Below are 12260 nucleotides of genomic sequence, written 5' to 3'. Positions count from 1 at the left end.
GTCCGAGAGACTGACCCAGATTTCGGGAGTCTCCCGGACATTCCGGGAGAGTTGGCAAGTATGACTTTAAGAAAACAAAAAAAGGTCAGGAGCCTCAACTTATCTGCTCATTGGGTCACAGCACACCCCCCTCCCCCCCTTCTCCCCAGAGGTGTAATTATTTCATACTTTCCAACATTTCTATGGGGAGATCCAGGTGCAGGGGAAGTGGATGTGCGAGTTGCATCATTAAGCCCTGACTCCACTGCTCAATGTAGCGCTCTGTGGTATAATACAGCAAGATGACGTGATTCTCTGTGAATTGCGTCATTAATCCCCTACCCCATCCACTTCACTAAGGAAGTGGGCAGGATGGCGGAGGATGCACTGCCGCAAATAATTTAATTTTAATGATCCCTCTTCTGTTCATACAGGCAGCAATATAAGTCACGGGGTAGACTGAAAAGCAAGAAAACCACAGAATCACAATTTCCCGGCATGCTGCTTCCATTGCGAAGTACATAGCTGCTTACATGCACAGCAGAGGCGTGTGCACCAGGATCACTTAGAATGCAGCGTGAGCAACTTTAACTAAAAACTCATCTGTAGAAGCCACAATATAATTATTAGCATCCTTCAACAGCATTCAGCTGCTAGCATCTTGCAGCTAATTCTGGTTAAACTGAAGTACACAATACTTTTATGCCCTGAGGTTACAGACATGACAAATTGCAACAAAAATATCTTTATTTTCACAATATCCAGCAATTAACATTTTATAGGACCCTGAAAAAAAAAAAAGATGATATCATCTGTCTACTTTAATAAAGTTTACAGATTTGCCATAATCAATTTAAAAGGATGAAATAAAGCCAGTTAAACAAAAAAGGGAATAAAGACGAATCACAAACCAACCAATTAATGCAAATTGAGTCAATTCCTAATAAATGTTTAATTTGGTCCGGAAAAGAAATAGGAAATAATATGTACATCCAAAGCTACATAATGCATTATGTAAACCACTGACAATTCATTTTAATTGATCAAATTAGAATATTTATATACTTTGATGGTTCATTTTTAAGTTGCAAGATATTTGTAAATCTGCTGTCAATTAAAAAGTTGATCTCACTAGTGTATTAATTGGTATTTGTTTCATACTGTATGTTATTTCTATTAAGAGATTTATTTTCTGTAACTAGGATTATGGTTCCACTGCACAGAAGAATGGAACGGAGGCTTATTGCGGCTAATCTAGAACATACTTGCCAACTTTTCCTTGTTGGCTTCGCTTCAGGGAGATCCCAGTTGAGGTGGGCCTGCAGGGGTGGGTCTTGACGACTCACATCATTTTGGCCCCGCGATATTTGCATCATTAAGGCCCCCCCCCCTGCCACTTAACTATTACGGGGGGTGAGAACCGGGAGGTTGCCCTGCTCTCCCAGGAACCCTCCCAGAAATGCAGGAGTCTCCAGGACATTCCGGGAGAGTAGGCAACTTTTCATTAAAGAAAAGCAGCTAATAAATCTCTTGAGACTGAAGCACCTTTTACATTTCTGTCTCCATTACTAAAGTCATGTTGTCTTACCTGTCAGTCTTTGATTAAATCTTGGTCTCCATGAAAATGGCCACCTCCATAGGCATCAGTACATGGACATAGGACACAATTTATCAACTGTGTCATCATGTCACAGATGGCGAAGCCAACCACGTCTTGTATTGGCTCAGTATCAGGGAGAATGCCAGACTCTTCAGGGAGTGAGGGCGATCACCCTGACATTCAGGGAGAGTTGGCAAGAATGGTCTAGAATTGGACAAAAAGTGCAATTTTTGTGTGTAAGATACGTATTTTCATACCACGCATGAAAAACACGTTTGTCGCTGTTAGGAACCCCTCCAGCCGGCACAACACAACCCGGAATCTACTCTGCCAATCAGGTGTTCACTGGAGCCCCTGATGGTGGGGACAGACTGGGCCGCAGACTGACAGAGGGTCGTGAAGTGCGTACCGGCTGGGGAGAACCCAGGCAAGCGGAGTGAGGTCCACGCAGAGGTCAAGGGCCGGCAGCAGACAACAGTATCGGTAAACAAGCAGAGGTCAGGGGTCACAGGCGGATAGCAGAAACAGTAAACAGGCCAGAGATCAGGGTCACAGGAAACACAAGCGAAGTCCAATTCAAAGCCAAGGGTCATACACGGGAAATCAGTAGCGGTATCAGAATACGGGAACAGGAACAAGCAGGTCAGCAGACTGGAGCACAGAAGCTATAACCGGCAATGAGGTAGCAGACCTCATTGCCTTAAATGTACAGGTGAGCCAATCAGAGCCTAGCTCTGCAACTACTCCCAGGAGCTGACTAATAAAATAATTACAGCCTAATAGCCAGCAGGCTATTAGGTCCTTCTGCGCACGCGCCCGGCTGTCCCCTGTTGCCGGGACGCGGCGCTACACTGCTGGGCGTCCGGCCGTTGCCAAGGAGTTGAAGGGAAGTGACGTCCCGGTCGTCATGGTGACGGCCGGGACAGACAGGAAGCGAGCCGCGGCGGCTGTGAGTGCCGCCGCGGCTCGTGACAGTCGCCATGCTGACGGAGGCACGTCTTACACTCACTACTCTTTACGCTTACAGGGTAGGAATGGGGGAGGGAAGGAGCGGGTCAACGTAAGGCAAGCAAAATAATGGCGTGTCCACGTACTTGCTACCTATGTAGAGGCTGGAAATTTACAATTTACTTATGGAATTTGACAGAAAATACATCCAACTTTACATAATGCCCATTATTTTCACACACCAATGCAATCTGAAATCTTGTCGCTGCACTGAACACTTTGTCAACGTGCACTAATGTATAAAATTAAATAGAACCACACGGCATAGCAAACACACGCTCGTTCACGCCTTTGCAGCTTTCTGATACAGATTCACCTCCTGGAGCTATGCAACATGATATGTTTATATAGTAAAAGCAAACAGGGTGTTGTCTCCTTACACTGCAGGAAGCATATGTTGTACTGGCCAGACTATACCTGCACATATTAATGAATCTACTCTGACAGATTCTACTTTCCATCAGTCATTTGCATTCAGGTAGTAAAGGTTTGTCCCTAGAAATGGCCCTTATTCAAAACAGACCAACTCTCCAATACAACTTCTCTTATCATGTATGTAGGATGCGGTTCTCATTATCTGCTGTTATTCACTGGGCTTTGTGAGTTAATATTAAAGAAGATTTGAAATACAAAAATATGATTATACCTACGTTCATTGAACCTGTAATTATGAAGATAATCAAACACCACTTGGACCACACCGTGCGTCTTGTGCTTTCATCCATCAACGTGTCTCTAGACACTATTTTTTATGTTGCCAACTATACCTTTTAAGTTAATTTACCTTTCAGTTTGTTTTCTGTTGTTAGCAATTAATTTTTAATGAAAAGTGGTATCTGCTTGTAGACTAGAGCAATATTGTTATATCAGTGTTGACCTGGTATTAATTTGCATGCCTCCATGCATATAATTCACTCTAAGGGATTGCCTAAGCTCCCGTCAATGGTACTCAGGAACACAGCTTGTTATATCCATGTCTGTCAGGGATTGTAAAAACTACCATGAGTACAGTTGTAGCGTCTGTCAAAGTGACCTTTCATTGAATGTCCTAGTGGATGGATGCTAACTCACCAGCAAGTATGTCTCCAGACAAGAGCCTTTCTAGAATCTACTAATATTCTGCCCTCTGCTTTATTCCTCACATCCAGACTCTCTCCCAGTCCTGTTGACTGCACCTTATAAACATTGCCAGAATACACCCTTTTCTTACTCAACACGAAACCAAAACACTTATCCATTCTCTCACCATCTCCTGTCTTGACCACTGCAACCTCCTGCTATCTGGCATTCCAGACACCCACATATCCACACTTCAATCTATCCTAAATGCTGCTGCAAGACTGATCTTCCTCTCTCACCGCTCCACATCTGCTGCACCACTTTGCAAATCTCTACACTGGCTCCCTGTGTCCTCCAGAATCAAATTCAAATTACTCACCCTTACCCACAAAGTCCTCTACTCCTTACCTACAACACTACCCCCTGAATACATCTCAAATCAAAATACTCTCCCTCTTGCCCTCTAAGATCTACGTCTGACCTTCGCCTTGTCTCGTCTCTGGTAACCACCTCTCACTCCCACCTACAAGATTTCTCCTGTGCTGCTCCCCACTTAGGGGATTCCCTACCCCGCCCAATCCTCTGAAAACCCATCTCTTTTTTAGAACTTACCGTATCCCCAATAATACTATTCACACTAATGCACCCTCACAACCGTCCCAATCTTCACTGAGCCACACTTGCTCCTCTTGTTTCAGCAAAACCAGCATCATACTTAATCGCACTTGGGTACTTCCACCCTTTTAGGTAGTGGCTGTCAGAATAACAGTACATAGTAAAAAAAAAATAATAATTACGTTTTGCTGCAGAACTACAAGTCCCAGCAAGCCCTGACAGCCATTTACCGCTTCGGCATGCTGGCATTTATGAGACTACAAGCACAAACATGTTCATGACTGCCAGTGACTGCAATGCATGCTGTAGCACGTGGAAGCACAAGTCCCAGCATGCACACACAGACAAGGGCCACTGGAATATGCAGTTCCACAGCAGTACCAAAGGTTAGAGAGGAAAAAAAAAAAACATATACACACCAAGTTTAAAAGCTCTGTAATTAAAATAAACAACTTTCCAAAACCCTCATTTACCTCTTTATTAGTCTCCTAAATCCTAGAGGAGCCTCAACATAAATGAATGAAGCAGGGCCGTAACTAGGGCTGTGCGATAGGGGCGACCGCCCAGGGCGCAATGCTGAAGGGGGGCGCAATTTAGTAATATTTTAGGTTAATTTGGTTGAAATTGAGGGCTAAGGGGGCGGCATTTGTCTTTCTCGCCCAGGGCACTAGAATTCTAAGTTACGGCTCTGGTTCAATGAAGGGCTTAATGCACAATCTGTAAAGCAGAGCAGCTGTGTCTGATTGACTGGAGCGCGGGAAAATAGTTTGTCTGTTTGCGTATTCTACCCTCAAGGTCAATTAAGTTAATTTATTCACATTGTGGCCCTGCAAGGGACAAGTACTGCTGTGTGCGTTTTTTTTTGTTTTTGCTTTTCTAACCCCTATAGACTACTTCCGGAGAGAAAACAGAAGATTCCATATGGATTCTGGGGTTGAATAAAAATGTTAAATAAAAGGTTTGAAGAAATGTTTATTAAAAAAAAATCGGTGTCTATGTTACTTATCACGGTGTCCAGGTATTCCTCTGGTACCATAAATTCCAGTGGATTCTGCATCTCCCTATAATATGTTATAGTGTGATCAGCCCAGCCTGGTGCTGGATACTTAATTTTTTATTTTTTATTAAAGGTTGATGATGAGGACACTTGTATCATCCCACCATGCCGTAATTACTCTTGTTCTTAGGTTACACTGCCATCTGTCAACTACCATGCCACAGATTTGATCACTGCTAAATCTTAAGTCCATTACTTGCTTCTAATGCTCTCTGCTGCATTTGACATAGTTGACCACACTCTAAGTTCCTTAGGTCTTCAGGACACAGCCCTATCCTCATCATACTGCTCCTTCAGGGTTTGTTTCTCCGGATCCAACTCTTTTCCTCTATTAGTTGGCGTGCCACAACTCTCGGTGCTAGGCCTTCTACGGTTCTCGATCTCCATCACTTTTCTTGGAAAACTATTAAGTTCATTTGACTCCAGTATTTATCTAATTATCTAATAAACACTCCTCAAGCTCGCTGCCCAGGTGTCATCCTTGCCTCAGAACTGTTCTTTGTTCCCCAGATTATACACATCTCACATTTGAGACTGCTAAAACTTCAAATTATGAACTCATTGTGCCCCGTACTAACTGTTACAATTCCCTTCTTATTGGTATGCTCTTAACCAGGCGTTTACCCCTACAATTTTTTTTGAAAAACATTCTTCTACTGGTGCTCTGCTCTGTCAGAGCCTACATTGGATGCCTGTATTTTACCCATAGTTACTTACTCTCCTGGAATGTCTGGGAGACTCTCTGAATATTGAGACTCCTGGACTTCTGACAAGGTAGATTAAGCTCCTGGATCTACGCTGTCCTACCATAAAATGGCCGCTATTCCATACTTGCCAACTTGTGTTTTAGGAGATCCAGGAGGGGACATGAGTGCTAAGGCGGACTGCACTCCCGGGAATCCTGGAGACGTACCCTGAATTCGGGAGTCTCCCAGACATTACAGGAGAGTGGGCAAGTATATGCTACTCTCCAGCACATGGAAGAGGTGTGCTACAAGAAAATGGCCACCACTCTCGTACACTGAGGACTGATATCACAACATAGGTATAAAAGAAAGATGCGTCTACCTCTGTGTTATAGTTGTCTATTCCCATAATATTGGGATACCTCTCCTGAAGGTAGGTTAACGTCCTCCAGAACTGCCGGCGTGCACATAATGACATGATGTTATGCACAGGTCCCGACTAGCACTAGCTTGTATGCGACATATCAGGGAACAGCAAGAATGAAGATCTTCTGGACTCAATTAGTAAGCGCAATGTTTGTATTAGAAGTAATTTTTGGCTTAGATTTATTTGTTCACCCGGTTATCAATCACAAGCGATTGGTCCCCCATGCTTCTGCATGGAAGATCTTTGTGTGCATCAAGCAGTGTGCAGTAATTTCACTGCTGTGCTGCTTGATTGAAGTGCAATTTAGAAGTGGCAGTAAAATGGAAATGAATGGAATGTGATAGTTTTACAATGAAAGCATTCGGAGAAGTGACGGTATGACATACCACCATATACCAATCATGCCGGGGGAGGTCATGTGACAAGGTAATTGCGTCACTCTGGCCACGCCCCCTGCTAGGAAATTGCCAAATTAACGGCATTGACTAGCAGGGGGAAGAGCTTAATGACGTGAATTGGCAACATTAAGCCCCACCCCCACAACGGTCTGGGAGGATGCCTACTCTTTCGGGAGCCTTCTGGAAATTCCAGGGGAGTGGGCAAGTATGCCATATAAACCCCCATTTCGAAGATAGACATAATTTTAACAAAATGGGCACTCACTCAATGACACTACATGTCCGTTGTCTCAGTCAAAGAACTGTACATAGAGAAAGTATTAGACGGCAGTTGAGACTTGTAAAAAAAATAAAAAAATAATGAAAACCGTATTCCATGTGCAGCAGCAGCAACAACAGGTCTTGAAAAGCTGCAGCACATGGAATACATTTTTTCATTATTTTTTTTGCAAGTGCAGTCTAAACACACACATTATATATATTATATATCATTTAGCAAGATTAAGGGGTAGATTTATCAATACTTTTAAAAAGGAAAAGTGGAGGTGTTGCCCATAGGAACCAGTCAGATTCTAGCTATCATTAACCTAGCACCTTCTAGAAAATGATAGCTAGCTGATTGGTTGCTAACTTTTTAGAAGACTTAATAAATCCACCCCTCAGTCACTCCTCAGTGTAGACCTCATGTCAGCGAGTCCTTTTCTACCTGGTCTTGTATACATGCACCTCCTCTGCTGTGTGAGGTGTTTGCCTTAATTAGTGACCCAGCATAAAGTGATTTTGTAGATCATTGTTTAGAGGATACCCCTATTCTATACTTCAGAATGATTTATGCGACCGAGACACAAAGTGATTTGTTTTTTCTGGGTTTAAAAAAAAGTGGAAATTTAAACCACTAAAAAAAAAGAAGAGAAGAGAGTTAAAAATATAGATCTCTCCCTGAGCATCAAACAACCTGCAAGATCCCAGGCAACAAGCATTTCTTGCTGGGAAAGGACGTGTAACAAATTTGGTGGATTTTTTTTTTGACTAGGTGACTAAAGTAATTGATCAAGGAGGATCAGTGGATGCTTATTTAGATTTTAAAAAAGCATTTGATATGGTATCCCGTAATAAATTAATCAGTGGATTTAACTAATTGATTAAAAAGGAAAAGTGGAGGTGTTGCCCATAGCAACCAATCATATGCTAACTATCATTTAGCTATCTAGTACAGTCTTGAAAATGATAGCTAGAGCCTGATTGGCTGCTGTGGGCAACACCTCCACTTTTCGTACTTAGAAGTTTTAGTAAATTTATCCCAGAGTGTTGTAGTCCATGATGTAAGTTCAGATGAAGGACTGTTCACCAGTGTAGTACCTCAGGGATCATTCTTGGGTCCAGTGTTGTTTAATGCATTATCTTAAAAATATAATATCATTGGTCTGTTTGTTGGTCTGTCCGTTTATGCATTCGGATACCCCTGCACCGATTGAGATGAAAGGTTTTAGGGGTGTTAGACTCCCAGTCGGACCGCCCGTTAGTGTACGCTGGGCAGAACTTTGACCCAGGGAGCCTGCTCTGGGCCTTACACTGAATGGATTTGAATGACATTTAATATAAAGACAAAAACAACACTAGGCAGCCGCCTCATGGGTGTGTTGGAAGAGCTACTAATTTTTTTTAAAAGCTTGACAGTTACATCAAACCCATTGATAACTTAATAACTTGAAGATTTAAACCCGGGCAACAATGGGTACTTCAGCTAGTTAATTATATTATTTGAGGTCTAGGGAAGGAGGTAAAGAATAATGTAAAATAATGCAAAAGCAGAATACAGAATAAATGGTGATGGAATATAAAAATAAATAAAAAAACAACGGAGGAGAAGGTCCTTGGACTCATAGTTTTAGAGGATATGAAGGTAAACCAGCAGTGTAGTCAAGCAGTGGGAAAACCACTGGAATAGGTATCAGTAGTAGACAGAGGGAGGTTATAACTGTATACAGTTCTAGTGGCCCTATCCCCAAAAAGACATTAAGGACCTTCTTTGGAGTCGGACGCAAAGTCCATTTTAGGCGCATCAAACAAAAAAACACTATCACGCATGCGCAGCAAGCACCATATCCGCCTGCATCTTGGACGCAATTAACACTTGCGACAGCTTGCGGCTCACTACGAGAGAAAGGGAGGAGAGCGGAATTGTGAAGGCGTTACCATGTAAGTAAATCCCAGTCGCAGTAAGGCGCAGATGCAACAAACGTCAAAAAAGGGCTAAAACTGTGCGGCAGGAATTAGGTGGCGCAAGTGGTTAGCTGGCTGCAGGAACTGCTCGTAGCCCGGTAGGGTATTACGAGTGGGATGCAACTGGGGCTGCTTGCCAATCGTAATACCCTCCTACCAAGCTGCGGCACACTCCCACTCCTACACTTTTTAGACGGACTTTGCGTCCTACTCTAAATGAGGTCCTAAAAGAACAGAAAAAAATAACTATTATGGTACTAAAATATTAGATAACCCCTCTGAAAGGGACGATTCCCCAGCGAGGGCTTCACCATGGCTTTACTTGGGGAAGTCTATTTAACAAGCATCACTGCAAAACGTGAACCTGTTTTCAGGGGCGCACGCAGGGGGGGTTCCTGGTTCTCCAGAAACCCCTCCCCTCCGCGAAGAACAGTGTCCCTACATAGCGGCACTGTACTATACAGCAGCCGCGGCGCTGTCAAAGAAGCGTCCGTGGTGGTGCTGTATTGTAGTACAATACAGCACCGCCGCGGACGCTTCTTTGACAGCGCTGCGGCTGCTGTTCAATGCAGTGCCGCTATGTAGGGACTGCGGAGGGGTTTCTGGAGAACCAGGAACCCCCTCCTGCGTGCGCATCTGAGAACAGGTTCAAGTTGTGCAGTGATGTTGTTAAATAGACTTCCTAAAGTAAAGGAAGCCCTCGCTGGGGAACCCCCCTTAAAAATCCTGCGTGCGCCCCTGTGTTCTGTTGGTGAATACAGATTAAAATAAATTAGAAAATGCTTTATAATGAGAATAAAGCATTTTTAATGAAGGTTTTAAAATATCTTTTTTGTTTGATTAGTGGTACAAAAAACACAAATCTGGTATCGCCCAGCGATGTCTATTTTTGTTAAATAAGGGAATTTTATTGCTTCCATAAACCAAAATAAAAAACCCTACTTATCCCAGAGTAAAGGTTTCTGTTGATAAATAGGCCAGTGTGTGATTTTTTTTCTTTACTGACAATATTGACATTACATTGGTATGACATTTACTGATGCCCTAGTAGTATTTGTCTCAGATAAATAATATTGACCAACTCACAGCACACACTGGAGGTGACTCTGGATGAAACTCAAATTCTGAGTTCAAAGAAAAAGATAGGACCACTGAGAAAGACCTGCCCCTATTTACACAACAATCAGCCATTGTGCGCCTCCAGATAGCATGGAAATGAATTTAGCTCTAAGCACAGACAATAAACAGGCCATCTGACAAATGCTTTTTGTCCTGTATTTAACCTTGTCACAACCAACACACAGCCCAAGTAGAAGAAATGAGAGTTAACATAATAATGAATGGAACTACAGGAGCAAGCACGACTTAACAATGATGCCCTTGTTTGAACTATTGCCATCAAGCTTGACCAACCTGTGGCTCTCCAGCTGCTGTGAAACCACAAGTCTCAGCATATAAATAAATGATGATGATGATGATGATGATGATGATGATGCCCTGAGGAACTGTAGTTTCAAAGTGCTGGAGCCACGTGTTGCTTTAGTCTGATCTAGTGTATTTTTTTTAAATGCAATGTTTACAATGAAAGACAGACACCATTAAAATATCATTCACCCCCCTATCCTTAGGGAAAGGACTACTTGCTGTCCTAAAAGCAGATGGCTCTAATGTAAAACGTATTGCTGTTTCATGCTCCTTGCCGATTGGTCCAATGCAAGTGACGTCATTAATTAGATATTATTCCTAGCAATAAACTTTTTAGTAGCGCAGTAAAATGTAGATAAATAGCACAGCTAAAACACAAGCATTTAGTTTAACAAGCAGTCTAAATAAGTGTTATAAACAGTAATTATTCTGCAAATATTCTATCAGACTACTGTTCGCAAAGTTTTATATAAAAAAAAAAAAAAAAAAAAAAGACAGGTCAGGAGAAATTACATGTTACACAAGTTTAATTAGACCACTAATATATTGGCTGTAGGAAAAAGCAGACACTTCCCCCATTCTGTCACTTACCTTGTTTGAATTATCCCACAGGCTGGCTATGCCTGTGCTATTTTCAGGAATCTGCCCCAATGAGTCATTATTAGGGAGGAAAGCCATGGAGTCCTCGTTGCCCACTACCCCTTGTTCACAGAGGGATAAAGGGGCGGGTTGGCTGGCTGTTCATAGAAAGTTGGCATCAGCTTCCACGGGTCGGGCACCAGACCCTGGCTGGGTGGGAAAGATCACAGCTGATGCACAGTGCCACTTGGTCTGTGGGCAAACAGAAGTTCCCAGTGTGCAATCACTTCCTAGTTAAGGAGGGTGTGTGGAGGCTGCTAAGCTCTCTGCAACACACCCCTTTATGCAGAGCAGCTCTGCAAGCGACACTTGTCAGCTTGGACTGGACCTCTTAGAAAAGTTTATATTGTGTTACCACCTATATGCCTATGTGATTGCATTTATTTTACATGGTGGTAAAATTTAAATTCGGTCTCAGTATAAACGTGACATGACCCGGGATAATTACTGTTTTGGTGTCAGTTTAGTGCAAACGTTATGGAACAAACCTAAAACAAACTTTTATTTTGTAAATATTTAGCACAGTTTATACATCAAGTATTATGCATAAAACAAATATGAGATTTTTTTAAAAAAAACAAAAAACCACGGGGCTAAATAATTACTATATTTGTTTTTGTGTGTGTTTTTTTATTGTAATACAGGATTACACAACTGCATAAAATTTGGCGGAGTTTAAATAACTATTTTGTACCTGCAAACAGCAATTGGCTGAAATATCACAGTATTGTGTGTTGTGTACATAACACATAAGTGTGGTGTGACTGTCCAACTGTTTGGAAATACAACACCCAGATTGCTTTTGTTGGTGGTATTTGTAAGTTCCACAGCAGATGAGCTACTTGTTGCTGATTACTGATCTAAATTTTAGGTATAACAAATGTACCTCTTTGCTTGAGGGAAATGACAAAAAAATGAGGTAACCAGCTTCTCACAAAATGGGTACAGACCCTGTCATAAGATCCCTCTACCTAGTACTATATTCTCTGCTCACAATTGTCACACTTTGAATACATTTGCAGTCGTAAGTGCTGAAATAATTGATGTGAATGGTGTTTTCTATATATCAATTACTTCAACCCCATCATCTGCACTAGTACACTTAGTGGGCAGTTAGGTAGCAGAACATTTTGTACAAATGGAA

At 42.2% G+C, this 12260-nt stretch overlaps 1 protein-coding gene across 2 annotated transcripts in view; it reads right to left on the bottom strand.

Moving 5' to 3' along the window:
- The window catches only part of NIPAL2 (NIPA like domain containing 2), a 68225-nt gene extending 56867 nt beyond the window's left edge, over positions 1 to 11358 (bottom strand). For both annotated transcript variants that reach the window (XM_075213876.1, XM_075213877.1), the window contains exon 1: positions 11069 to 11358. In XM_075213876.1, coding sequence (XP_075069977.1) covers positions 11069 to 11155 — 87 coding nt within the window. In that variant the 5' untranslated portion in view covers positions 11156 to 11358. The remainder of the gene's footprint in view (positions 1 to 11068) is intronic.
- Positions 11359 to 12260: the final 902 nt, after the last annotated feature.

The sequence above is a fragment of the Mixophyes fleayi genome, chromosome 5, assembly GCF_038048845.1.
Source record: "Mixophyes fleayi isolate aMixFle1 chromosome 5, aMixFle1.hap1, whole genome shotgun sequence".
Taxonomy (NCBI): Eukaryota; Metazoa; Chordata; class Amphibia; order Anura; family Limnodynastidae; genus Mixophyes; species Mixophyes fleayi.
Note: the sequence above shows the minus strand (reverse complement) of the source record. Positions and strands in the feature narration are given on the sequence as shown.